The sequence below is a fragment of the Grampus griseus genome (assembly GCF_964374135.1).
Source record: "Grampus griseus genome assembly, chromosome: 1".
Taxonomy (NCBI): domain Eukaryota; kingdom Metazoa; phylum Chordata; class Mammalia; order Artiodactyla; family Delphinidae; genus Grampus; species Grampus griseus.
The window spans coordinates 813,669-835,706 of record NC_139017.1 but is presented as its reverse complement, the minus strand read 5'-3'; the positions used below and the strand labels follow the sequence as shown (position 1 = coordinate 835,706).

General features: G+C 62.1%; 2 protein-coding genes across 2 annotated transcripts; both read right to left on the bottom strand.

Moving 5' to 3' along the window:
• Positions 1-3,054: 3,054 nt before the first annotated feature.
• Positions 3,055-11,612, bottom strand: ARL8A (ARF like GTPase 8A). The gene is made up of 7 exons (XM_082665284.1): positions 11,245-11,612; positions 6,958-7,038; positions 6,588-6,661; positions 5,165-5,258; positions 4,903-4,970; positions 4,568-4,638; positions 3,055-4,105 (listed from the first exon to the last, which is right to left on the bottom strand). The coding sequence occupies exons 1-7, from the start codon at positions 11,365-11,367 to the stop codon at positions 4,056-4,058; spliced, it is 561 nt and encodes a 186-aa protein (XP_082521410.1). The 5' UTR covers positions 11,368-11,612; the 3' UTR covers positions 3,055-4,055.
• Positions 11,613-12,761: 1,149 nt separating this feature from the next.
• PTPN7 (protein tyrosine phosphatase non-receptor type 7) lies at positions 12,762-21,427 on the bottom strand. Its single transcript, XM_082665044.1, is given in 11 exon segments — positions 12,762-14,094; positions 14,254-14,394; positions 15,193-15,306; positions 16,614-16,771; positions 17,410-17,520; positions 17,837-17,974; positions 19,105-19,181; positions 20,324-20,408; positions 20,695-20,878; positions 21,287-21,363; positions 21,365-21,427. Coding segments are annotated over 10 exon segments (1,086 nt in total). The 5' UTR covers positions 21,413-21,427; the 3' UTR covers positions 12,762-14,094; positions 14,254-14,300.
• Positions 21,428-22,038: the final 611 nt, after the last annotated feature.

Sequence of the window (22,038 nt, the reverse complement as noted above, 5' to 3'; positions counted from 1 at the left end):
TCAGGTGCTCCCCTGTAGAAGACCCTTCTTGGAAAACAATAAACTAGGTAGAACTACCCCTGTGCCCACGGGCCTTTCTTGTGCCACATCCCGGCAGTGCCCAGATGCACCTGGGCTTTGCCCTCCTGGCCACCTTTGGCCCTTCCTGGCCTGTGGCTGGTGTCCTGTCCAGCCTGGGGTCCTGTGGCTTTGAGGGCAGAGTGGACGGAGGGGCTTGGGAGCTGGGGCACTGTGTCCTCAGGCTGACCTGAGCCCAGCCGTCCCTGGGAAGTAGAAGGCTGCAAACTTATCTCCCCGGGAGCCCCCGCTGCTGTTCCTCCCTCCCCACAAAGCCCCCATTCGAGGGCAACCAGCAGCCTGGGGGGCTTCCAGCCTCTCTGAGAGCTGCCCTTGTTTGGCTTCTTAGAACAGACTGTTTAGCCTACAGACGGCCCAGCTGCCTGCCCCCCGCCCGCCCCCCCCACCCCCTTCCCGGCAGGCAGAGCTCCATCGACAGCCCCACAGAGCCTTCTTTCCTCTCTCTGGTCCCCCCCACCCCCCACGACAGGGGGCCCTTCCAGAGGCCCCTTAGCCCCGCCCGGGCCCAGCGAAGTTGGCATGAGGTCAAACGAAGGGACACCTTGGCCTAGGCCACAGACCACTCCCCGCCCCGCAAGCCCACCCTTCCCATCTGAAGCGCAGCTCAGGCTCCTGCGGAGCTCCTGCTGCCAGCTCTGCCTGGATCACCTGCGCAGGGCCTCAGGAGGGTCCCCAGGGCAGGGTCGGGGAGGCGCAGGCATTGCCCGGTGCCCTGGGCTCCATTCTCCTCTGCCCACCCCACCCATACCCCCCGGCCTCAGCCCGGAGCCAAGCCTCCTTCCCCCACTCCTGCGGATCTTAATGGCCTTGTTCTCTCCCCCTGGCACCCACCCTCAGGACGGGTGATGCCAAGAGAGAGGGAGGCCGTTGCTAGGCGATGGCGCTGCTGGCTGCACGCTCTTTGTGCGGGAGAGACACCCACCCGTTTCTCGGCCGACCGCTGCCACAGTGACCAAAGCCCCAAACTCTGTCTGCAGCAACTTAAGACGGTGGGGGGAGCAGGCTGGAGAGGAGACCAAGGACAGGCTTGCGGTGCTGAGGTGACCGGGGCCCTTCCCTCTCCCCCCACCCCAGCCCCAGTCCCAGATGCACCAGCAGCCTCCTATGGGATGGAGGAGGGGGGCCAGGGTGAAGGCGGGACGCGCAGGCCGAGGATGGGAGGCTGGGGGCGGGGAGGGGGCACCGCCGCATCCTGTTTGGGGGCTCTGCCACAAAGGGGCCCCTGCCCCTCCCTGCGGTTCTGAGGCCCTGCCACCACCGCTGCCCTGGGCCCCGCCAACGTGAGTGGCTTGCAGGATTAGTCAGCAGGCCAGCAGGCCTTGGGAAAGAGCCACTGTCTCTCCGGCTAGGCCAGCTGGGGGAACAATGTGGCATTTGTTGCCTAGGGGTCCTGGGCTTGGGGTGGGGCGGCAGCTGGCAGTGGACTTGAGCTGGGTCTTTAGGGGACCAGCCCTGAGCCCTGATGTCAGCCAGGTGGAAGGAGGGCCAACCCACTGAGCCGCCCGGACTCCGTCAGTATGCGCACCTTGCACTGAGAATTGCCCCCCTTGGGCCGGACTGGACGCAGTTACTGGACCCCATCAGTTAAACAGGAATAACCCCCCCTCACAGAGGCCTGGAGTCATTGAATGAGACAAGATACATAAAGCTCCCGGCATGACGCCTGGCACCTTCCTTCCCTCCCTCCCTTTGGGGGTTCAATTCTCCAGAACTGCAGAGCAGGCTTGGCCAGGCGTGCAAAGGGCCCCCCCATGCTGGTGTACATATACGCAGTCTGTCCTACGAAGCACCTGCTGTGTGCTGGGTGCAGGCACTGGGGCAGGAGGATGCCTGCTTGCTGGCGACCAGCCCATCCTGTCTTATCTCCTCAGAGGACGCAGGAGGCGAGAAAGGCAGCTCATCCCTAAAACTCCCCATCCTGCTCGCCAGACCAGTGACTGTTGGTCCTGTCCCAGCCTCCCAGGCCGTGGCATCTCCAGCCACCTCAGCAGCCACGAGGGCCCAGGGGACAGCCCGGCCCCAGCTTCGACCTCCTCGACCAGGGGGCACGTGTCCTATCCTTTAGGGGTTGCAAGGAACCTGAAGTCATCTAGCTCCCTCCGCCAAATTCCATCTGCATTCTCTCCCCAAACTCCCCGGCAGTGGGGAAGCCCTCTCCAGGCAGGCCATTCCTCCCTGCGGTTCTGATGACCAGGAGGCTCCAAGAGGAAGCAGCGAGGAAGGGCCGGTGAGCTCAGAGCCACCAGGGAAGGCCCTGCTCCCAAGACGGTGCAAGTGGCTTCCTCCCCGCAGAGGTGCGGCGAGAAGGGGTGGAGCCTTCAGCAGGGCCGGACCTTCCGCAGGGCCGCTCCGTCTCCACGCTGAGGGGAGCCAGGGGGCGGGGCTTACGGTAAAAGTGGGTCAAGATGGCCCCGGATTTGGGAAGCGGGGCGCAAGCCTCCGAGGCCACGGCTGCGGGCAGAGGGGACCAGCTCTAGGAGTGGAGTGGGCTGGGAGGGGCCGGGGGTGGGCAGGGAAGGGAGGGCACGGCCTCTGCCGGGAAGCCAGCAGCCTGGACACCAACAGAGGAGCCGCTAAGGGTGGTAAGCCGTGGACTCTGCAGGCCCGGCACTGCCCCCGCGCCCCCCAGGACAATTCACCGGCTCCGCCACCTCTGGCTGCAGATGGGGGCCTGGACAGACTCCAGGAAGCGGGCTCCGTCCCGCACACGCCAGGTGCAGCCGGGCAGTTCCGGACACAGACCCCCTCCATTCCCCTGGCAGCTGCTGGCTCAGAGCTGGGGACACAGGAACGTCCGACTAGAGGAGGCGGCAGGGCAGGAGCCGGCGCGCTCGCGGGGGCTGCTCTGTGAAGGGCCGTTGTGCGCCCGGGCGAGCGCGTGCCTCCCTTTGGCTGGGTGCGCCCAGGGTCGGGAACCAGAGTCCCCAGCCTGCCGGGCCGTGGACAGAAAAAAAAAACCGCACCGCGCACCCCCCCAACACAAAATTGTCATTTATTCTTGTTGTTGTTAGGAGGCAAAAAAATGTAGTTACAAGAATCATTTTCCAAACAGAGGTTAAATATGAGCTGAAAAGTGTAAAAAAGGAAGAGGGACATCACTTTACAAATCATTAAACAAACGGAAAACAGAACCCAAAGAACCAACCCCCCATGCCGAGTTCTCTCCTTGTGCAACTCTGCAAAACGAGAACAGAAAATGAGGTGGCCCGTGGAGGTGACGGCCCGGAGCTGGGAGCCAGGAACAGGCGGGAGGGGCTGCTAGGGCGCTGGCCTCCTGCCCCTTCGGCCCCCGGTCTCCGGCGCCTGCTTGTGCCTGGTGGCCATGCTGAGGCTGGGGGCAGAGAAGGGCGTCTCCGGAAGCTCCCGTCAGCCTGTGACATTCAAACACTGCGGAGACAGGCCAGACTGGGAAGTGGAGACAAACGGGACGTGGGGACGGACACCCGTGCCTGGGCTGGTACCTGCCCCCGTGCCAGCCTCACCTTCCTGATCTGAACCGGCCCCAGCTAACCCCGCTATTCTCCTTCTCTCCAGACCGCCCCCTCCCAGATCCTGACTGGCCCCTGCAGCATCAAATGGTTGATTTTAGTCTTTGCTTAAATTAAAAAATTAAAATATATATACATATATATACTGTACACACAGGACAATAACAGAAGAGTGTGGGAAAGGGAAGCAGGGAGCGGGACAGGAGAGGAGGCGGGGCTGTGGGGCGGGGCTTCAGAGGGGGAGGGAAGCAGGGCGGTGGAGAGACAAAGGGAGGGGGGGGGGAGGTTAGAGGACCGGAGGGGAGCAATTTATTTTACAATAAAATCGGGAGTTCAAACCTCAGCAGAACAGGACTCTGGGACCCCCAGAGGGCCCCTCCCCACACCAAGTAAGGAGGGGTGGGCTTGGGGGGCGGCGGGGGGAGGGGGCGGGAGCTCGGCTTCAGATCCGGAGGGCGGTCCCTGGTCCGAGGGGGCGGGGCCGCAGTCTCAGCTTCTCCGTGACTTTGAGTGCTGGATAAGCCACTGTAGGGTGATGTCTGCGGGGCAAGAGAGGAGGTTACAGGGCTTCAGGGCTGGTTCTCCTGAGGGTAGAGCACACACCTGGCCGGGGCGGGGGGAGGAAGGGGGCGCGCTGCAGCTAGGGTCAACTCTAAGGGCATCACAAGCCCAGCTTCCAGCTGCCAAGCTCCGAACAGCCCCTGATGGGTGCAAGGGCGTCTGGCTGCGGTGAAAGAGACGGAGCCATAGGACGAGTCCCTCAGACCAGAAGGGTCCGACCCTACGACGTCACAGGCAGGGAGTGAGCCCCAAGGAGAGGGGGGATTTGCCCACGATCACACACCAGTTGACGGCAGAGCTGGGGTGATGCTCAGCATCGGGGCTTCCCGCTGCCTGTCCTGCCCAGGAGAGCCACGGCGCTCCGGGCTCCAAGGAGAGAGCCACCGGCTGCCTTCCCCTCCTGCCCCTCCCCGCGAGCGCAGCGACGCCCCCAGACCCACCGATGTTGTCCTTTTCTTTGCAGGAGATGGAGTAGCAGCAGATCTCTCGGTCCTGGATGGCAGACAGATTCCTGCAGGGGACCAGAGCTGTCTGCTGAGGTTGCCACTGAGCAAGGGGTTGGGGGCTGGGGGCCGGGGGCCGGGCGCCGGGGGCCGGGCGCGGGGGCGGTCGGGGATAGAGGGACGGGGAGGGGGAGGGGCGAAGGGCGGGGCTCGGGCAGGCGCGCTCTAGCGCCACCAAGCGGTGGGCGCCGAAAGCAGCAACGAGCCCTCCGCTCTGGCGCCTGGGAGTTTGGGGAGCAGGGAGGAAGGACAGGGAAGAGTGGTCAACTCACATTTTCTCGATCAGCTCCTTCTCATCCAAGGCTCCCGGGAGGTCTCGCTTGTTGCCCAGGACTAGGACCTGCCGAGAAGGGAGGGCAGGGCTCGGTCCAGGGCAGCCACGGCCAGGCTGCCCCGAGAAGGGGGCTGGCTTCCGCAGCCCCGTTGCATCCACACCCCTCCCTCTCCCCACCGCCAGCAGTGTTTACCCCCACCTGCCCCCAGCGGTCCCCGGCCGGCCGAGCCCCCGACCCTCCCACTCCACTCGGGGCTGACCGGGATGCCCTGCAGCTGGGGCTTGTCCAGTAGGTTGTGGAGTTCATTCTTGGAGGCCTCAATCTTCTCTTGGTCAGCGGCATCCACCATGTACCTGGGGGGCGGCAGGTGGGGACAAGCTGACACCACAGGCTGCGGGGTTGGGGGGGAAGGAGCTGCAGCAGCTCTGGCTCGACACCCGGGGTCTCCGCCACCTGGGACGGCTCAGGCAGGTGCTCTGAGAATGTCTTCTGAACCGATGGGAGTGAGAACCTGCAGGGGCTGCTGCGGCCGGCCCTTGTCCCATCCCCCAGACCTCTGGAGAAGCTGCCGCTCCGGTGGCGGCGCTGAGCCCCATAGGATTAGACCTAAGTCCTTCCCAGAGTGACCCGCTTACGTTCTCAGGGCAGGGCTGGCTAGACAAGGGGGTGAAAACAGCAAAGGAAGCCCCAGAAGACTTTCCTGCATCAAAATGTTTTTTTAAAAATCAGGTTGGGGACTTCCCTGGTGGTCCAGTGGTTATAGGACTCGGAGCTTCCACTGCAGGGGGCAAGGGTTGGATCACTGGTCTGGGAACTAAGAGCCTTCATGCTGTGCGGCCAAAAAATTTTTTTAAATAATAAGAATAATAAAAACAAATCTGGTTACTGGGTGTAAGATAGGCTACAAAAACGTACTTTACAACACGAGGAATAGAGCCAATATTTTGATATAACTGTAAATGGAGTGTCACCTTTAAAAACTATAAAAAAATAAAAATACATAAAAATTTAAATTTAAAAATCAGATTAAAAACAACGAAAGCTGGGCTTCCCTGGTGGCGCAGTGGTTGAGAGTCCGCCTGTCGATGCAGGGGACACGGGTTCGTGCCCCGGTCTGGGAAGATCCCACATGCCGCGCAGACTCTGGGCCCGTGAGCCGTGGCCGCTGAGCCTGCGCGTCCGGAGCCTGTGCTCCGCAACGGGAAAGGCCGCAGCGGTGAGAGGCCCGTGTACCGCGAAAAAAAAAAACACCAAACAACAAAAGCTAAATGATCTTTTGTTTGGGCATATATATACGTAGAATAAAATTATTTTTAAAAAGCAAGGGAGAGAATTCCCTGGCAGTCCAGTGGTTAGCACTCGGCGCTCACTGCCAAGGGCCTGGGTTCAATCCCTGGTTGGGGAACTAAGATCCCACAAGCTGTGTGGCACGGCCAACAATGAAAGGAAAAAAAAAAGCAAGGGAATGAACCACTAAATCATACAAAATTCAGGATAAGGGTGAGTCTGGTTTGGGGGTAGGCAGGGAGATGAGGAGGGACACACAGATGCTTTAGCATGAAGTGGTCAGTCCTCTGGTTCTCAGACTGGCTGGTGGGCGTCCAGAGCGCCTGTCAAAGCAAAGGCAGCTGCACACAGGTGTGAGTCACCTGCCAACGACCACGGCCCTGCTGCACACTTACACGATGGCGCTCACTCCTCGGCAGTAGCGCTCCCACATGCTGCGGAAGCGGGGCTGTCCCCCGATGTCCCAGAGCTGAGCAAGAGAGGTGAGCGGGTGTCAGCAGCAGGCAGGTCCCCAGTCCATCCTGGCTCCCACGTGCCCCCCGCCCGCCCCACCGGAATTCCTTCTCTCTCTACGTCCCTGACTCCTAAGCCTACCTGAGCTCTTTCCCCAACTATCCGGTCGGACCCAAGCCTCTGCTTTCCTCTAGCTTCTCCTCCGGAGGCCCGACACATACAGACACGTGCACACACGCGCACATGTGCACACGCACACACACATCCTCTGCGGCCGTGGGCCTGCGCCCAGGGGCCAGCTCGGCCGCGCACCTTGATGGTCACGTTCCCTTTGGTGATCTTGCGCATGTTGAAGCCCACGGTGGGGATCATGTCCTCATTGAACTGTCCCGACTGGAAGGAAGAGTCAGAATTGGAAAAGGGGCAAAAATCGCCAGGACCCAGATGCGCTGTCCGCGGCGGCCACGGACCAAAAGGCTGTGGGAATGAAGCAGAGAGGCCAGGCCGGAGCCTCTCAGGCGCCCCAGTGTCCCGGGCAGCTCCCGCGCGCCCCCTGCTTTCAAGCAAGACGGGCCATGTCCAAGCCCGGTGTCCACCTCACACCCGAGCTCCCGTGACAAAGAGGCCCCTCGAAGTCGCTCGACCAGGATGGAGAAAGTCCTTCCTGAGGTCTAACCCACCTCTCTGTTGTTGGACCAGAGCCCCCTTTCTGTATCTAGCCTTCGGTGCGGCAGGTCACGTTAAACAATCTAGGTTTACACTTCCACGCGGTAGTCAATGTTCACATCAGACCGAGGGTCGGTAAGTCAGCCACGCCCCAAAGGCAACGCGCAGCAAGCAACTTCTGGGTTTCTTTGTACTGTACCCATTTGTAGGATGGGTACCCCTCACCGTGCACCCCGACTAGACCGAGAGCTCTTGGGAGAGGAGCCATGTCTACACTGACATTGGTGAACGTTCACCCAGTAAGTAGAAGTTAACCGTAATTCTGTTTCCCATAACCCACTTTCAAATTCTAACAATTCCCACGTCTCCCCTCTAAATTGTCTCTAAGATTGTTCTAAACTAGCCACAGGACTCTATTAAGGCCAGACCAAACTCCGCTCAAGGTCATCTCCACGTTCACATGTAGGACACCTCCGCTTCTCCCCCAGACGCAGGCTGAAGGAGCTGGGGCTTACTTAACCTTGAACCTGAGGGGACAGCCTTGTTCCCTTACGATGTCACTGTCTTCTACCAGGTGGGAGGAGTAATTTGCCTAAGGCCACACAGAGTGGTCAGGGGCTCTGACCATTGGCCAAAGTGTAGGACATGATGGCCTCTCATTCAGAGCCTGTGAGTCTGAATGAAGAACCCCCCCTGAATGAGACGGATGGATTCCCTTTTATCTTTAGGAATCACCTGAGCTCGTTCACCAAGTCCCTCAGATGTGAGCACTGAATGCCCAAGATTGACGCTCAAGAGAAGACGGATGAGGGTTCCTAACCTGGAGGCCGAAGAGGGGCTCGGAGACCCCCTGAAGGGGTGCACAGTCTGTATGCGCACATTTCTGTTTGCATGTACACGCCTCTGGGGAAAGGGTCTCTGTTTTTTATCAGATATCAAAAGGGTCCAAGAGCCTCCAACAGTGAGGAAACGTGAGGAAAAGGGAGTGCCCTGACGAGGGTTTGCTTTTGGCTAAGCAGGGAGGACCATGTATGCTTTAACTCCACGAACCCCAACAGGGTGCAGGTGGAATGGGGCACCCACTGGGCCCAAGCCCACTCCATCCCCAACCGGGCAGATGAAGAACGTGGTCCTGAGGAAGGAAGCCCAGCTCTTGTTTATCCCTCATCGTGGAGGAGCTTGGACAAGACACTTGGACCTCTCTGGGCCCCAGGGTTTCCTTCTGTGAAATGGCAGAAAAGGGTTTTGGTTTCCTAAAAATTGGCAAATAGGGCTCACAAAGTGCTTGGAAATGGTTTCCATACATGAGGAACCATCACTGCTCTTTGGCCACCCAGAACATTCCCAGGCTCCCATAGAAATGAAAAGCCCAGCCTGGCAGAATGTGATCCTGGATAAAGGAGGGTTCCAGGAGGACCCTCAGGGAGCCAGGCTCCCCGGCCTCAGTATTTCCAGTTCAGCTGTGAATCAGAGCTAAGCTGGAACCAGTCACAACTGCATTTCCCGGCTAAGGCCTCAGATCTCACAAGCTCCTCGTTCAAGGTCAGCAGGCACCCTAACGTCATCTGGAGGAACCCCTGGCTCAGACCTGAACGTCCTCTGGCTCATCCCTCCTGGGTCAGCTCCAACACTCCAAAGTGCTTTCTAATGAGTCAAAAATCCACCTTCCCAGCTCTACCCCTTGGGTACCCCAACGTTAGTTCTTCCCCTGGATGGCCTTTTACGCTTGTGAGTATCTGAAAATGGCCTCTTGTTTCCCTCGGGCAAAACATCTCCCACTTTCTGGCAGCACAACTTTTTCAGAACTCAGACAGTGAGTTCCGGGTTCTCAGATGCGCTGGAGAATCTCTTTGTGGTGCTTCCCAGCTCACATTAGCCAGTGCAGCAGCTTACACATGAGCTCAATTTCCATTTACAGTCGGACTCATACAAGGAGTAGAAAAAACCCAAGTGGGTAAAAGCTAAGACAAAGAAAGGCCACAAGAAGAGGCAAAGGGGATCCAGAAGGTCAGTGGTGGGCACGGGCCAGAGCCCGGGGTCCTGACTCTTCACTTCTTTCTGAAAGACACTCCGCTGGGATCATACACTGGTGGGCGGAAATGCCGTGGCCCTGGAGGAGCTGAGAACTCCGGACTCGGGCACTCCCACTGCAGCCCACAAGGGATGGGTGTTCTGGGGAAGCCTCTTTCGAGGGAAATTCAGGCTGCACTTTCAGGATGTGTGAGTTGAGGTGGCAAATTTATGTCATAAACATGAAGGCCCGGCTCGGGGAGGGGAGCCCTCGCTGCACCCCTCGGAAACTCCTGACCCTGGCAGTGAAAGCTGCGACTCTTGGATTCCGTTTCTGACCTGCCAGAGCATCCCATTCTCTGGACACGACCAGGACACGGAACCGCCTGGGTTCCTGTGGACCCCCGCCCAGGAACACAGCTTTGTAAACGCTCTAGGAGGAGAGACTCCCTGGGGACCAGAGGTGATGCCCAGGCTGAGCCACGAGAGTAGCAGCGGCACCGACTGGTCCCCTCTCGGCCTCTCCCTGGAGACAGCTCCCGGATCTCGGCACCTCGGAGCGAAGCCACAGGCCCGCAGGACCCGAGGCCAGGCGTTGCGCTCCTGCTTTTGGAGTCCAAGTCAACACCAGGTCTAACCAGGAGCCTGCGACCAAGGGCCAGCGCCTGGGCAGACAGGAGCCCAGGAACCATCGTGCCAACAAACCCAGCCTGGGCCCGAAGAGCCTGTGCTGCTGGGTGAGCGGCCAGGAGCCCCTGGGCAGAGGTCATCGCAAACACGTTTGGGAAAGGAAGCCAGTGCCCAAACACGCCATCATGGGGTACCTGCCCCCCAGTCTCCCTCCACCCTTCTCTTCGAGGGTGGGCAGGAGGCAGGCAGGGGAGGTACCCAGGCTGGCAGGTCACACTTCTCTGCTGACCCCTGTCATGTATGGCCGCTCCACAGCTCTCAGAAACCCCCGTCTGCGGACGAGGGCCGGGTCCCCGGACACTTCAGCTCTGCCCAAGCCTTCCTCAGCCCCACATGCCCAGCCCAGCCCTCTTGGAGATGCAGGCCGCAGCCACTACTGCAGCTCAGCTCAAACACCCAGGGAGCTCATCTTCCCCTTTTTCGAGGCAGATTTTAACTCCTCCCCACCACTGCCCTGGCGCTGAAAGGCTTACACTTGCCCACCTTGGTCTTGATGACCCAAAGCCCTCAGAGCCACTCTCCCCTGTGTCCCCAGAGTGGACCTGCCCCTCCACCTCCAACTCATCCTCTGGGTCCGAGGCACCTCCTTCTCCCCTGCAACTTCCGGGCCAGGCGGGGACTCCGAGCTCCCTTTAGGATGCAGTGCGTCCTCCCCGGACCCCCAGCTGGACGCCACGGTCGGGGAGAGGTTCCCCGTGGAGAAGGAGTCTGGGCTGGAACCCAGGGCCTCTGCCGATTCCACTCCCCCCAGGGATCCCTCCCCCCCCCCACACCCTCGTCAATAGCACCGGGGCTTCCTCTTCCGGCCAGGAGGGGTTAATCCCCCGGGGTGGGGCCGGGCCGGCCCGGGCCCCCTCCACCAGCCTCGCGGGCATCCGTCCTGCGACCCTCCGCGCGCCGCACGGGCAGGCCCTGCACTTTCGCCCCGTCATGCGCCAGGGTGCGGGTGCCGGAGGGGGCCCGTCTCCGCGGGCGGCGGTCCCTCTGGCCTCGTGACACCCTCGGCGCCGCCGGTCCTGGGGCCCGGGCCGCGTCCCCTCGTCCCCCGCCCCTGCGCCCGGCCGTGCCATCCCAGCCCGGGCGCGCGCCGCCGGGTCCCCAGGGCCGTGCTAGGCCCCGCGCGCCCGGGCCCGCGTCTCCCCGCCGGCGCCAGCCGTGCCGGCCACGCCAGGCGGCGACCCGCTCGGCTGGGCGCGGCGGGGACCTGAGGCCCGGCCGGCCGGCGCCCCGTACCGCGATCACGTTGACGAAGGTGGTCTTGCCCGAGTACTGCAGCCCGACCAGCGTGAGCTCCATCTCTTCCTTCCAGAAGAGGGCCTTGAACCAGTCCAGCAGCTTGTTGAACAAAGCGATCATGGTCGCTGCGCCGGCCGCGCCCGGTGCCGGCTCCCCGCCGCCCCTCGTGCCCTCGCGCTGCGGCCGGAGCGGCCCCTCCCCGGTGCGGCCCGGCTCCGGACTCGGTGCGGGCGGAGGCTCGGCTGGAGCGCGCGGCCGCCGACGACTCGCTGCCGGATCGGCGCGCCGATGGGTGTGGCCTCCGCGCGTCCTTCTCCTCCCGGTCGCCGTCCTCCTCGCAGGCGTCCTCCTCCTCGTCCTCTTCCTCCGTCCGCGCGGCCGCCGGCCCTGCTCGCCCCCGAGCGGGCGCGCTCCTCCTGGCCGGGCCGGGCGGGCCGGGCTGCGGGTACGCTGGGCGGGGCGCCCGCGGCCTTCGGGGCGGGCCGGGCTGCTGTGCGCTAGGGGCCCTTGGGGAAAGAGCTCCGATTGTTTTTCGCCTTCCCGGGTTGCTGTGCCCCGATTGGCACCCGCTTCCTTCTTACAGGGCGGTGGGCCCGAGGTGGGCGAGGGCCCCGCTGAGCGGGACCATTTCCAGGGTGGAGGATGGTGGTCCGTGGCTTCCCAGGAAGCGGGGACGATGTCTCTAAGATCTTTTGTTCCCTAAGTCCTTGCCTCTGCGCATCTCTGGGTACCGGAGCCCCAGTGGAGGGGAACATCCACCTGTGAGGCCTCGTTAACCACGAGGTACCAGGGCCACTTGCTTAGGAAGCCTCTGGCCCAAAGTGACTTTTACTGGGACCACCATGATACTAAAGAGAGAGAGTCCTGTGGGGGGTTTCCCGTGAGGGAGGTTTGTGGCAAATGAAAAAAGTTGGCCTGTTTTGGTAAAAACCAAAGTTTTCTTCAGGAGAGCTGGCGGTAGGAGGTGTGGGGCTTGCAGAGATGCTGGTCCTGGGAGGACCCAACCCCGGGGCTGCTGGACCCCCTGAGCCCACACCCCGCTTTGGGCGTGCCTTCCTACTTGGCCTCCACAGGCACTCACGTGGCGTCTGTGGCTTCAGTCAAAGGTGCGTAAAATTTCAATCTGAACCACACCTGCCAAGCCCAGCCGAGTTGACCCCAAATGATCTGTTGCCGAAGTGGAGAAATCACAAAGTCCTGGCCCGTGCAGTACCCTGGGTTATTAAGTTATTAACTTACATGGGCTTTCTAGTCCTTGCCCTCTGTGAGTCCCTCTCTAGCGCCTAAGGAACACCTCTGCCCGTTTCCCAGACTGACCCCAGTGTCACTTTGTTTCACGCGGCCCTGGAAGGGCTGGAAAAGTGCACGTCTGGGGTGAAGGTCAGCAGCCTGTTCTTGGCCTGTGGATTCTCACTCTCTCTACTGATGTAAAGAGGCTCCAGAGGCCTGAGAGGAAGAGGGACAGAAGGAATGACTCAGTCATCCGCGAAGTCTTTATTTTCCCACCTGGTCACTCTTCAGAGCCTGTCCTCAAGTTCTGGGACGGGGTTGGGGTAACAGCACCCAGGGAGGGGAGGGGAGCCTGCCACCTGTGCGGTGGCTTTCCTCCTGTGGGGTCTGAGCTCAGGGAGGACCAGGCGCCTGACGGCCCAGCACCCAGCGCCACGGGCCCCGGGAGTGCCTCTCATAGGGCAGGAAAGCTTCAGGAGGGTGTGAGCCCATTCCCAGGCGGTGAGGAAGGAGGAGACCAGCAGAAGCATTAGGAAGTCACCCTCGGTTCCAACGCTGCATGTTTTCCAGAAGCGCTGTCTGAGGGAAAGGCCAGCTGTTCTCCAGGACCCAGCTCCTTGGGGGGTTCCTCGGAGAACTGGCCCCGGCAAAGGCAGCCCCCAGGGGCCAAACACCTGGAAGGATGGTGCCTGCCTTCCCCCCATGGGCAGCCCATCTCGGATTCAAGGATGAAGGATTTGGACGCCTCCCTGGGGTGTGGTGGTCAGCCCTGACATAGAGCTGGGGGGCCCTGGACATCGTGTGGATGTGAGGTGCGGAGGGGAGTTAGCTCTCCGGGGTAGACTATGGGGGGTCCGGGTTCAGCCTGAGCCCCTGGGTCCACGTAGGTGCTTTAACCCGGGTCGCTCATGGCAACAGCCAGCCGTCCAGGTGTGCTCTGCAGGGAGGCGGCCATGGCGGGGCTGCTTGTCTAAAGTCAGGTAGCGCCCTCGGCCCCATGCTCGTCTCTTGTGTCCTCCCTGGGTACTCGGGGTCCCTTCTGGGGTCCGAAGGCAGGCAGAGGATGCTGGGCCTCCCTGGAGAGTAGCTGGGGTGGGTGGCCGGCAGCTACGGAGGCAGGGGCAGCCGTCTGGGCCTCCAGGGGGTCCACACACTTTCCCTCTTCTAGAGAGTTCAACTGTCCCACCAGGTTAGCTCCATAGCCTGCTCCCCGGACACTCGTGTGGGCACAGGGGCAGTCTGGTCCCTGCTCTCTTTGGGGGGTGTCCAGCCTCACGGATGTGGGTGAAGAGGCCCTGCTAGGATGCTGAGGACTTGGCCCAGGTAGCACCAGGCTTTTCCCAGCTCAGGTCATCGGCCTGTGCTCGGGCTGGGCCAGGGTGGGGGGCGATCTTGGGGTCACTCTCTCGCCAGCCCCAGGAAGGGGGTGCAGCTGGAGTGGCTTCTAGGTGCTCCTCTGGTGGTTCTCCCCCGGTGGCAGTAAAGCACCTGATGTCCATGTCCGAGGAGGAGACTGAGGCCCACGCGGCGTTGCAGGGACCAGGATGCCCGGGCCTCTTTCCCAGCTCTTGTAGAGGTCAGCCGCCAGCTTTAAGCTCGGAGGGACATGGGGGGCCTCTGCAGGGAGCAGGGGAGTGGGCAGTGCTGAAGGACAGTGTCTAGCCCTGTCCTCACCGTCCAGCTTCCTGTGACCCCAGACACACCCCGAGGGGCACCCTGTTCCCATGCCCACTCAGGGGGTTCCCCAGGTCACAAGGCCCACTCTCCCGAACCCACCTTCCCAGGCCCAGGGAGGCGGCCCTGCGCGGGGGAGGGTGCCAGGGTCAGGGGCTGGGCTCCTCTGGCAGCTGGGCGGCATACAAGGCCAAGGTGTGGTGCAGGAACTCGTACTGCTCCGCGGTCTGGATCATGCCCCCCCTGCGGGGAGAGGTGCACAGGCCGTGAATGGCGGTCCAGAGGGGAGAGCCTGAGCTTCCCGAAGGCCTGTCGGGCTCCTCCTTCCAGGTGCGTCCTCTCTGCAGCGGACCCCTCCCGCTGCACCCTCCCCAGCCCGCGGTGGGGGTAGGAGGGGCCCCATGCGGGCAGGCGTCTTCTCTGACCCTTCAGCTCCTGGGGAAGAACCAGCCCCTGAGTCCCCAGGCTGGGCCAGGAACATTCCTGACCCCAAGACTTCCTCTTCCCGGTAATCTTAGAAGTAATAATTCTATATATGTGTGTAGTAGGTGCTCTTGTTCCCCAAATACTTTCACATCAGTTAACTCATTCCTTACAGCAGCTCTCTGGGGAAAGGGCCATTGTCTCTCTCTAGATAAAGAAATGGGGACCCAGGGAAGCACAGTGACAGCTCGGTGAGATGCACCCTGGTCCTCTCTCTCCAAATCCAGTGAGCTTCTGTGCATCGCCTATGGCCACCTAGTTTCTAGAACCAACCGTACTCTTTCCCCCCACCTTTCCCCTGAGTAGGGAATTTGGAAAAACAGAGACAAGAAACAGAAGAGGTTGAAAGCTGGGGTAAATCCACAGGGTGGCCTATTTACCTCTAGGCGCCCCACCTCTGCCCCCCGCCCCGCCCCCCGCCAGAGAGCTAAAATTCTAGATAGAGATTCTCGCCAGGGTGGGAGCTGCAAAAGAACAGCTCTTGGAGCGAAAGGGGCCGCTTCCTCTCGCACAGGAAGTGCCTGGTGGTGAAGGGCCCCGCTCAGTCCGCAGACCCACCTGTCCAGCCGCAGCTGGCACACGATGCCCAGAATGTCCACTTCCCCTAGGGCCTTCAGCTGTTGGCAGCCAATGCGGGTGGCGATGAAGCAGCCAGTCCGGCCGATCCCTGCGCTGGGTCCAGGGGTCCAGGGAGGGGGCGGGGAGGTCACAGGGGGCCGGGTGGGTGGGGAACAGAAGGGAAATAGGGAGGCCTCCACGGGGCGCGGGGTGGCCACGGGGGCGTCTGCATCCCTCGCTGGCCTCCCCCTAAAGCCGGTCCGGGTCGCCCTCGGGTCCCTGTGGGCGTTTTGAGGCGCTCCCTCCTGGTCGGTGGGGGGCAGCAACTTCCTGCTGACGGTGCCTATGCTGTGCTGGATGACCCCGCGGAACGTCCTTCCCTAACCACGCCGCGTCCTCACAGCTGCTGGCGCCCGGCCCCCTTGCCCGCCTCGGTCCTGCCCACAGTCCTGTCCCTTCTGCTCTGTCCTGCCCTTAACTTCCTCCCTTCTTCAGGAAGTCTTCCCCTGTGAGCCCCGGACCTCCCAGCACTGCATCTGGGTGCACCTGCGGGAGGGGTTTCCCAACCCCTCTGCCTGTGCTTTTGGCCGCTGTGTTCTAGTTAGAATATGCATCCCGAATGCTTTCCTTATTTTAAGTCTGTCCCCTGCATCACTCCACTTCTTACCCTGTGGCCTAAGTATTCTTTGTAACTGGCAAATCCAGTTTTCCGAGCCAGTCCCGTGAGGCCCCTCGTCACTTATCTTCCAGGCTTTTTCGTCCTTGCCCCCTTCCCATGTGACTCCGGCCCCTACTCGCTGACTCTGCTCCCAGCATCGTGTCAGTTTCTAAACTGCACCCCTGGGCCTTTGCACGTGCTGCTCCATCTGCCTGGCAGGCTTCCCCGCCCACCCCCAACACCTTCGCTTGGCTAATCCACCTTTCAGGTCTTAGCCTGGCTTAGAGGTCATTGCTCCCGGAAGATGTTCTCTGGCCAAAGTCTGGGCTGGGCGACTTCGTTCTGTGCCCCCCCCCCACTCCCCATTATGTCCTCATGCTGCGTCCTGTTTGTTTCGTTGGCTGTCTTTCCCACCAGACCATAAAACTTGGCAGAAACCAAACCGTCTTGTTCACAGCTGTCTCATCTAACACTGTGCCTGGCAATACCAGGTTTTCAGTAAACATTCATGAGTGAATAAATGCACTTCCCGACAGCGGGGATCATGTTCGTCTCCTGCCTCAGCAGACTGGGAGCTGCCTCTCTGGACTGTGCCTGGGTGTCCAGCCCACACGTCCAGGTTGTGCAGCCAGAGGGAAGGACAGAGCGCTTGCTGAATGACCTAGAGTTTCCTGTCCAAGTAAGACCTGGGCCTGCTCTGCTTAGACTCCTTCCCAGGAGGGGCCCAGCGGGGAGGAAGGGCTTCGGGGGAGGGGGCACATACCTGCAGTGGACCACGATGGGCCCAGTGTTGGCAGCCGTCTCTGGGCTGTCCTCCACCTCGGCCACCAGGCGCAGCAGGGGCCCAGCCGACTCTGGGGTCTGGTGGTCAGGCCAGGCCGAGAAGAGGATGTGCTTCACTGACCGGCGCTCTTGCTGGTGCTGTGTGGGGACAAGGCATGAGAGCAGGGCACAGGATGAGGGCATCGCCCGTCCCCTTCCCTGGTGCTGGGGCTGGAGGGAGCCCGAGCAGAAGACGCCAGCCTGGTCCCGTTCGTTTTGCTCCACCGCTCCCTCCTGGGACACCTCTGGGGAGGGCGGAAAGACCCAGGTTCCAGTCCTGGCTCTGCCTCCAGCCAGCACGTGACTTTGGGTGAGTCCCTTGACCTCACTCTCCTCACCTTGAAAATGGGACTATGATGCTCGGAGGATAGAGAAACGCTTTGGAGAGCAGAAGACGCTACACAATAACAGATGCGTTTTTAGGCCCTTTTACAAGTTATTAAGCATCTTGTCAAACGGCCCGCGGTTCCTCCAGCAGTGACTCCAGGACCCCGCTCCCTCCTCTGGGCGCTTGGCACAGACCGCTGGGCCTTCCTGGCGGTTCCCACATGGATCGTTGGCGCTGCCCTACTGGACTAGAGGCTCCCTGAGGGCGGCACCCACATCCCTCTTCTTCTGGTCCCAAGCAGCTCTTTACATGTGGGTTCAAGCAGGTTTCCCTGAGTAAACCTGTGCCTCCCAGGGAAGTTCCAGAGAGTGAGGGTGGCCCGACTTCCCTGTGGACCAGAGAGCGGTACCTGGATGGTGAGCTGCCTCACGGCGTACTCCGGGCGCTCTCTCACGTCCTGGACCTGGATGCGGAAGGGCCCGTAGGTCCCCTCCTCCGTGGGCCAGTAGTGGACACACTTCTGGGGGGAGGGAGCTGGGAGTCAGGGGCCAGGGCAGAGATGGGAGCAGGGACCCCCCCACACACCACCTGCGGCATTTCCACCCTGCTGCGAGGGCTGGGCTGTCCTGAATTTGACACCTGCAGATAAAGTGTCCCCCCCCCCACCCCTGCTTCTGGCTGGGGCTGGCCTCCCTGCCAAGTGTCTCAGGAACTGACAGGTGTCCTCAGCTCCCAGGGGAGGCCCCTGCCCGGAGCTGCCCCAGCAGGGGTGTGCTGCAGACGTGGGTGCAGCCTGTCCGTCTGGGTTCGCCAGGGACTGCACCTCAGCCTCCTACCTCCTTGCCCTCTCGGAGCTGTGTCAGCATGACGATGAGGGACGTCTCCTCCTGCCACACCATCTCCCAGAAGTCTGACACGGTGTTGGGCATAGGGCCCTGGGTGGCGATGTAGGCCTTGTCCTTCCCACCGTATCCCTGCAGGCGGAGGAGGCCGGGGAAGGGTGGGCGGTGAGGCCAGGGCCCTGGGGCGGCCAGACCTGCAGGTGCCGGGCTCAGGCTGCAGCCAGGGACCGTGCAGCCCGGACACACACGTCACAGACACACACACCAGACGCCACATGGTGGACACGACACGGGCTCTGAGTGAGAACATCCGGGTTCCAACCCCTGTTCTGCTCACTGCCTGTGCAGCCGGGAGCGAGTTTCCCAGCTTCTGGTCTGTAAACGGGGAGTAATGGCCATCCAGCAGCACGTGGTGCAGACCAAACTCTACGAAGTGTGTTGGGTTGAGTATAGCATCTTTCAGGGCCTCTGTGACTGTCCCCTTCCTCCCCTGCTGCTCTCTATTGAATACTAGCGCAAAAGGCAAGAAACAGTTCAGTAGTTATCGAGCGGATGTTTCCCTACGTGCTACTTTGTGCGTTTAGCAGCGAGGCCTAGCACACTCCTGCCAGCCTTTTCTCTCCCTTTCAGGATCCTCAGCTTCTTGCTCCTCAGGGGACGGTGAAATCCAGACTCCCCAGACTCCCCATCACCGGGCCGCGTTTCCCCCCCCAGGCGGCCCCGGGCTGCGGGCTGTTCACCGGGGCACCCGGCCGCGGTCCCACCCACTCTGAGCCGCTAGAGGGCGCAGTCTGCACCTGCCGCCTCCCACCCCTGCGGGCTGACGCTGGGGATGGAGCCCAGCTGGCCTCCCCGCCTCCCGGCTCCTTGACTGAAGCCGTCTCCACGAAGGAGGGGCTGCCTGGAGCAGCGAAGGCCAGAGGGGAGGGAGCCTGCCGAGCGCCCCCAGCTGGCGCTGCACCTTCCGTGCAGACCTGGGAGCCGCAGGCTGGGCCTGGCCCGAGCCGCCCTCCGCGCTGTGAGGCTGGCAGGGGCGGCGGGACGGGGTGCGCCCAGGAGACCGGGGTCTTCCTTCCGGCGTCTGACGTCTGCTCTGTGCTCCCGCCTGGCGTCCTGGCCTGTTTGCGCCGGCTTGGCTCGGAAGGGCTGTGGCAGCCGTGGTTCGGAGCTGGGACACCAGGTGCCCCAACCACCAGCCGTGCTAGGTGGTGTCCTGGGGGTTCTCTGGACACAGCCCCCCCACTTCTCCGCCGGCGACTCACCCGGATGTAGTTGGCGTTGATATAATCTCCGTCCTCCCGGCTCTGCCCCCGACCCAGACAGACGCGGCTCTGGGGGTCTAGGAAGTAAAAATCAGCAGAGGCCACAGGTCAAAAGGTGACCAGCGAAGCAAACTCACGCAGGGCCAGAGAGAGGAGTCCTGTGCTTGTCACGGCACCTGCGAATAGCAGGTGGCCGATACCTATGGCATTATTTCATATGCACGCAGAAGGGAGCCACCGAATGTTCCTGACCAGCAGTGGGCCATGGTCAAAGAAGTAACTGGGAAGGTTCCCTGGCTGGTGCTGGGCAAGATGGACAAGCGAGGGGAGGGCCTTTACTGAACGACATTCTAGTTTGGAGATCAGTGAGGCGCAGAACAGGGTCATAGCAATACAAATGGAAAAAGAGATATTGTCTCCTGAGAGGCCGGACTGGAACTGAGGCTTCATTCCACCCCCAGGGCGAGTCAGCCTGGCTGTCCATCTAAGGGGGCCTTTCTCCAACTCCAGTCCAGGCCGGATGAAGAAGCAGGCTCCCCAGGGCCAGCTGGTCTGGACGGAGGGTGCCTCGGGGCCAGGAGCAGGGCAGTCCCCCTTCCTTGAGTGCTAACAGCCCCTGGACTGGCCCAGGCAGGCAGAGGGCTGTGGCCTCCAGACTGGGGGTTCCTGGAGGTGGCCTGGCCAGACAAGGGTGCTCTGAGCGGAGCGGGAGGGGAGAGTGTCCCCAGGCCTCGTGCTCAGAGGGCCTGTGCCTGCCTCTGAAGGACAGGAGGCGCTGACCCCGGGACCGCCATCTGCAGCCTCCTCACCGCGTCCATCTGAGGCCCTCCAGGCCCCTCTCGGGGAGCCGTCCTGACGGGGCCTCTCCCCCCGCAGACCTGTGTGGGCCCTTTCCCACGTGGGAAGAAGAGGAGGAAGGAGGTTTGGTGCAACTGGCTGTGTGACCTCCAGCAAGTTACACAACTTCTCTGTGACCTGGTTTCCTCATTTGTAAAATGGGGATAAGAACACCATAGACCGGCTTCCTGGGGTCACACTGAGCAGCGCTGGCCTAGCATCACCCTGGCTGTGGTTACTTGCTCCCCTTCCCCGGCCAGGCCCGGATGTGGGCATTCCTCTGCCGGAAGAAGAGCCTCTGCATACGGCAGCTCTCTCCTGGCTGAGGCTGTGTTCTACCTTCTGAACACCTCCAGCCCCAGGCCCCTGCCGCAGTCCTTACTTGGCAAGATGGTCTTGTATCGGTCCTTGGAGGCATGGCCAGGAATATCCAGGTCTTCAGGGCTGACAAAGTTTGAGGGGATCTTCTGGCGGGGGGAGGGAGCAAGTGAACAGCCAGCCCCCTTCCAGCCTCCTCTCCCTCCACCTTTCCTAGTAGAGCTGGGACCCAGCTGTTCGTCCTGGCATCAGGACGCAGGTCTAGATGTGGCGGAGGGCAGAGGAGGGAGGCTGGGCGGGTTCCTTCCTGGAGACCCCAGGGTTCTCTCTCCCAGGGGCCCAAAGGGGACAGGCCTGCAGGCCAGGGTAGAGTGGTACCAGCTGGCTCTCCTGATTCAGAAGGGCAGTGACGCGGAGGGGACCCCACGTTCTTACCAAGAATTCCTCTTCCAGCTGCTTGGGGCTGGGTGGCTGGTGTTGCAGGGCCCGGCGGGTGAGGGGGCGCCCGGCTGTGCGCAGAAAGTGCAGGGTGACCTCCTGGGGCGTGCGCACCGAGCAGATGGGCTCCACTGTCCCCAGGGACCGCACATCCAGCATCAGAGCCACATTGGAGCCGCGCCTGCAGCACAGACAGCCAGTGCCCCGTAAGCCCACGCGCGCCGGCCTCTGATGGTTACGATTGTTACGGGCACCTCTGGGGGGCGGCTCCTTGTCTCCCCTTGCCCCAGAGGCCCTGGGCCCTGTGCACCTCTGCCCCTTGTCGGCCAGAGCTGGTGCCCCCACTTCCCGTTCCCGGCCCGGCCCCTAAAGCTCTGACCAGCATCCAGGCCTGGAGGCCCCGGCCCCCTCCAGGGGTGCTCAACCCCACCTGGGGCTTGGGGCGCAGGTGCGAGGCTGACGCAGAGCTTGTGCCCCAGACAGGTAAAAGGCATGCAAATGACATGCAAATGAGCACATCTGGTTTCCTTCTCCTGGAGAGGTGGCGAGGGTCCCGCAGGAGGGAAGCCCCTCCCGGAAAAGGTCTTACCTCTCCTGCAGGCGCACGTGCTTCTTGGCTGGCGCCTGGTCAGGTGGAAGCTGGGTCATGGCTGCCCTCAGGGGAAGGGGTGGCCGGTGGCTGTGCTCTGGAGTGCCCCCCGCGGGCCTGGACCATGCTCGGGCGGGGGGGCTGGGCCCAGGGGAGGCTCACTGGGCCATGACCTTTGACCTCTGGGCTGCCGGGCCGGCCAGAGGAGGCTCCCAGGCCCAGGCTGGCTTTCTGCTCTCTGGCACCTCTGTTTTCACTGGGGTGTCTTCCGTTCCCCAGGAAGTGGCGGTGTTTTCACCCTGGGAAGACCAGGATCTCTGCAGGGGCACCCAGGAGGCGGCAGCCTGTGTTTAGAGTGAGGGCAAGATGAAGGGTAGAGACTGTGGGTGAAGATAGGAAGGAATCGGGGGGCGGGGCGGGGCGGGGTGCTGCCCCAGCCCCACGCTGGAGGCCAGGTCAGGGAGGGCGAGGGGGGAATACAGCGGTTCTGGATGGAGGAAAGGCTCACACACACCCTTCCTGGGTGTACGGGGGCCTCCTCTGGACGGGAAGGTGGAGGCCTCCTGCAGCCTTGGAGCCGCCAGGGCCCCGGGCGCGCAGGCTGCTGCCGCTTCCAGCCCCAGGGGCGTCCTGGCTCCTGGGGTCTCTGTCCAAGGACGGAGGCTGGGGGTGTTTCCTTCCTCCTCTGCCCATCCCCCCCCCCCCAGCCCGCCTCGGTCGGTAACCGTCACAGGAAATGGCCTCACCAAGCC

Coding starts and splice junctions, on each gene's coding strand:
- ARL8A (XM_082665284.1), bottom strand. CDS start 11,367: ATGATCGCTTTGTTCAACAAGCTGCTGGACTGGTTCAAGGCCCTCTTC. Junction 7,039..11,244: donor CCTTCGTCAACGTGATCGCG/GTACGGGGCGCC, acceptor TCTTCCTTCCAG/TCGGGACAGTTCAATGAGGA. Junction 6,662..6,957: donor AAGGGAACGTGACCATCAAG/GTGCGCGGCCGA, acceptor TCTCTTGCTCAG/CTCTGGGACATCGGGGGACA.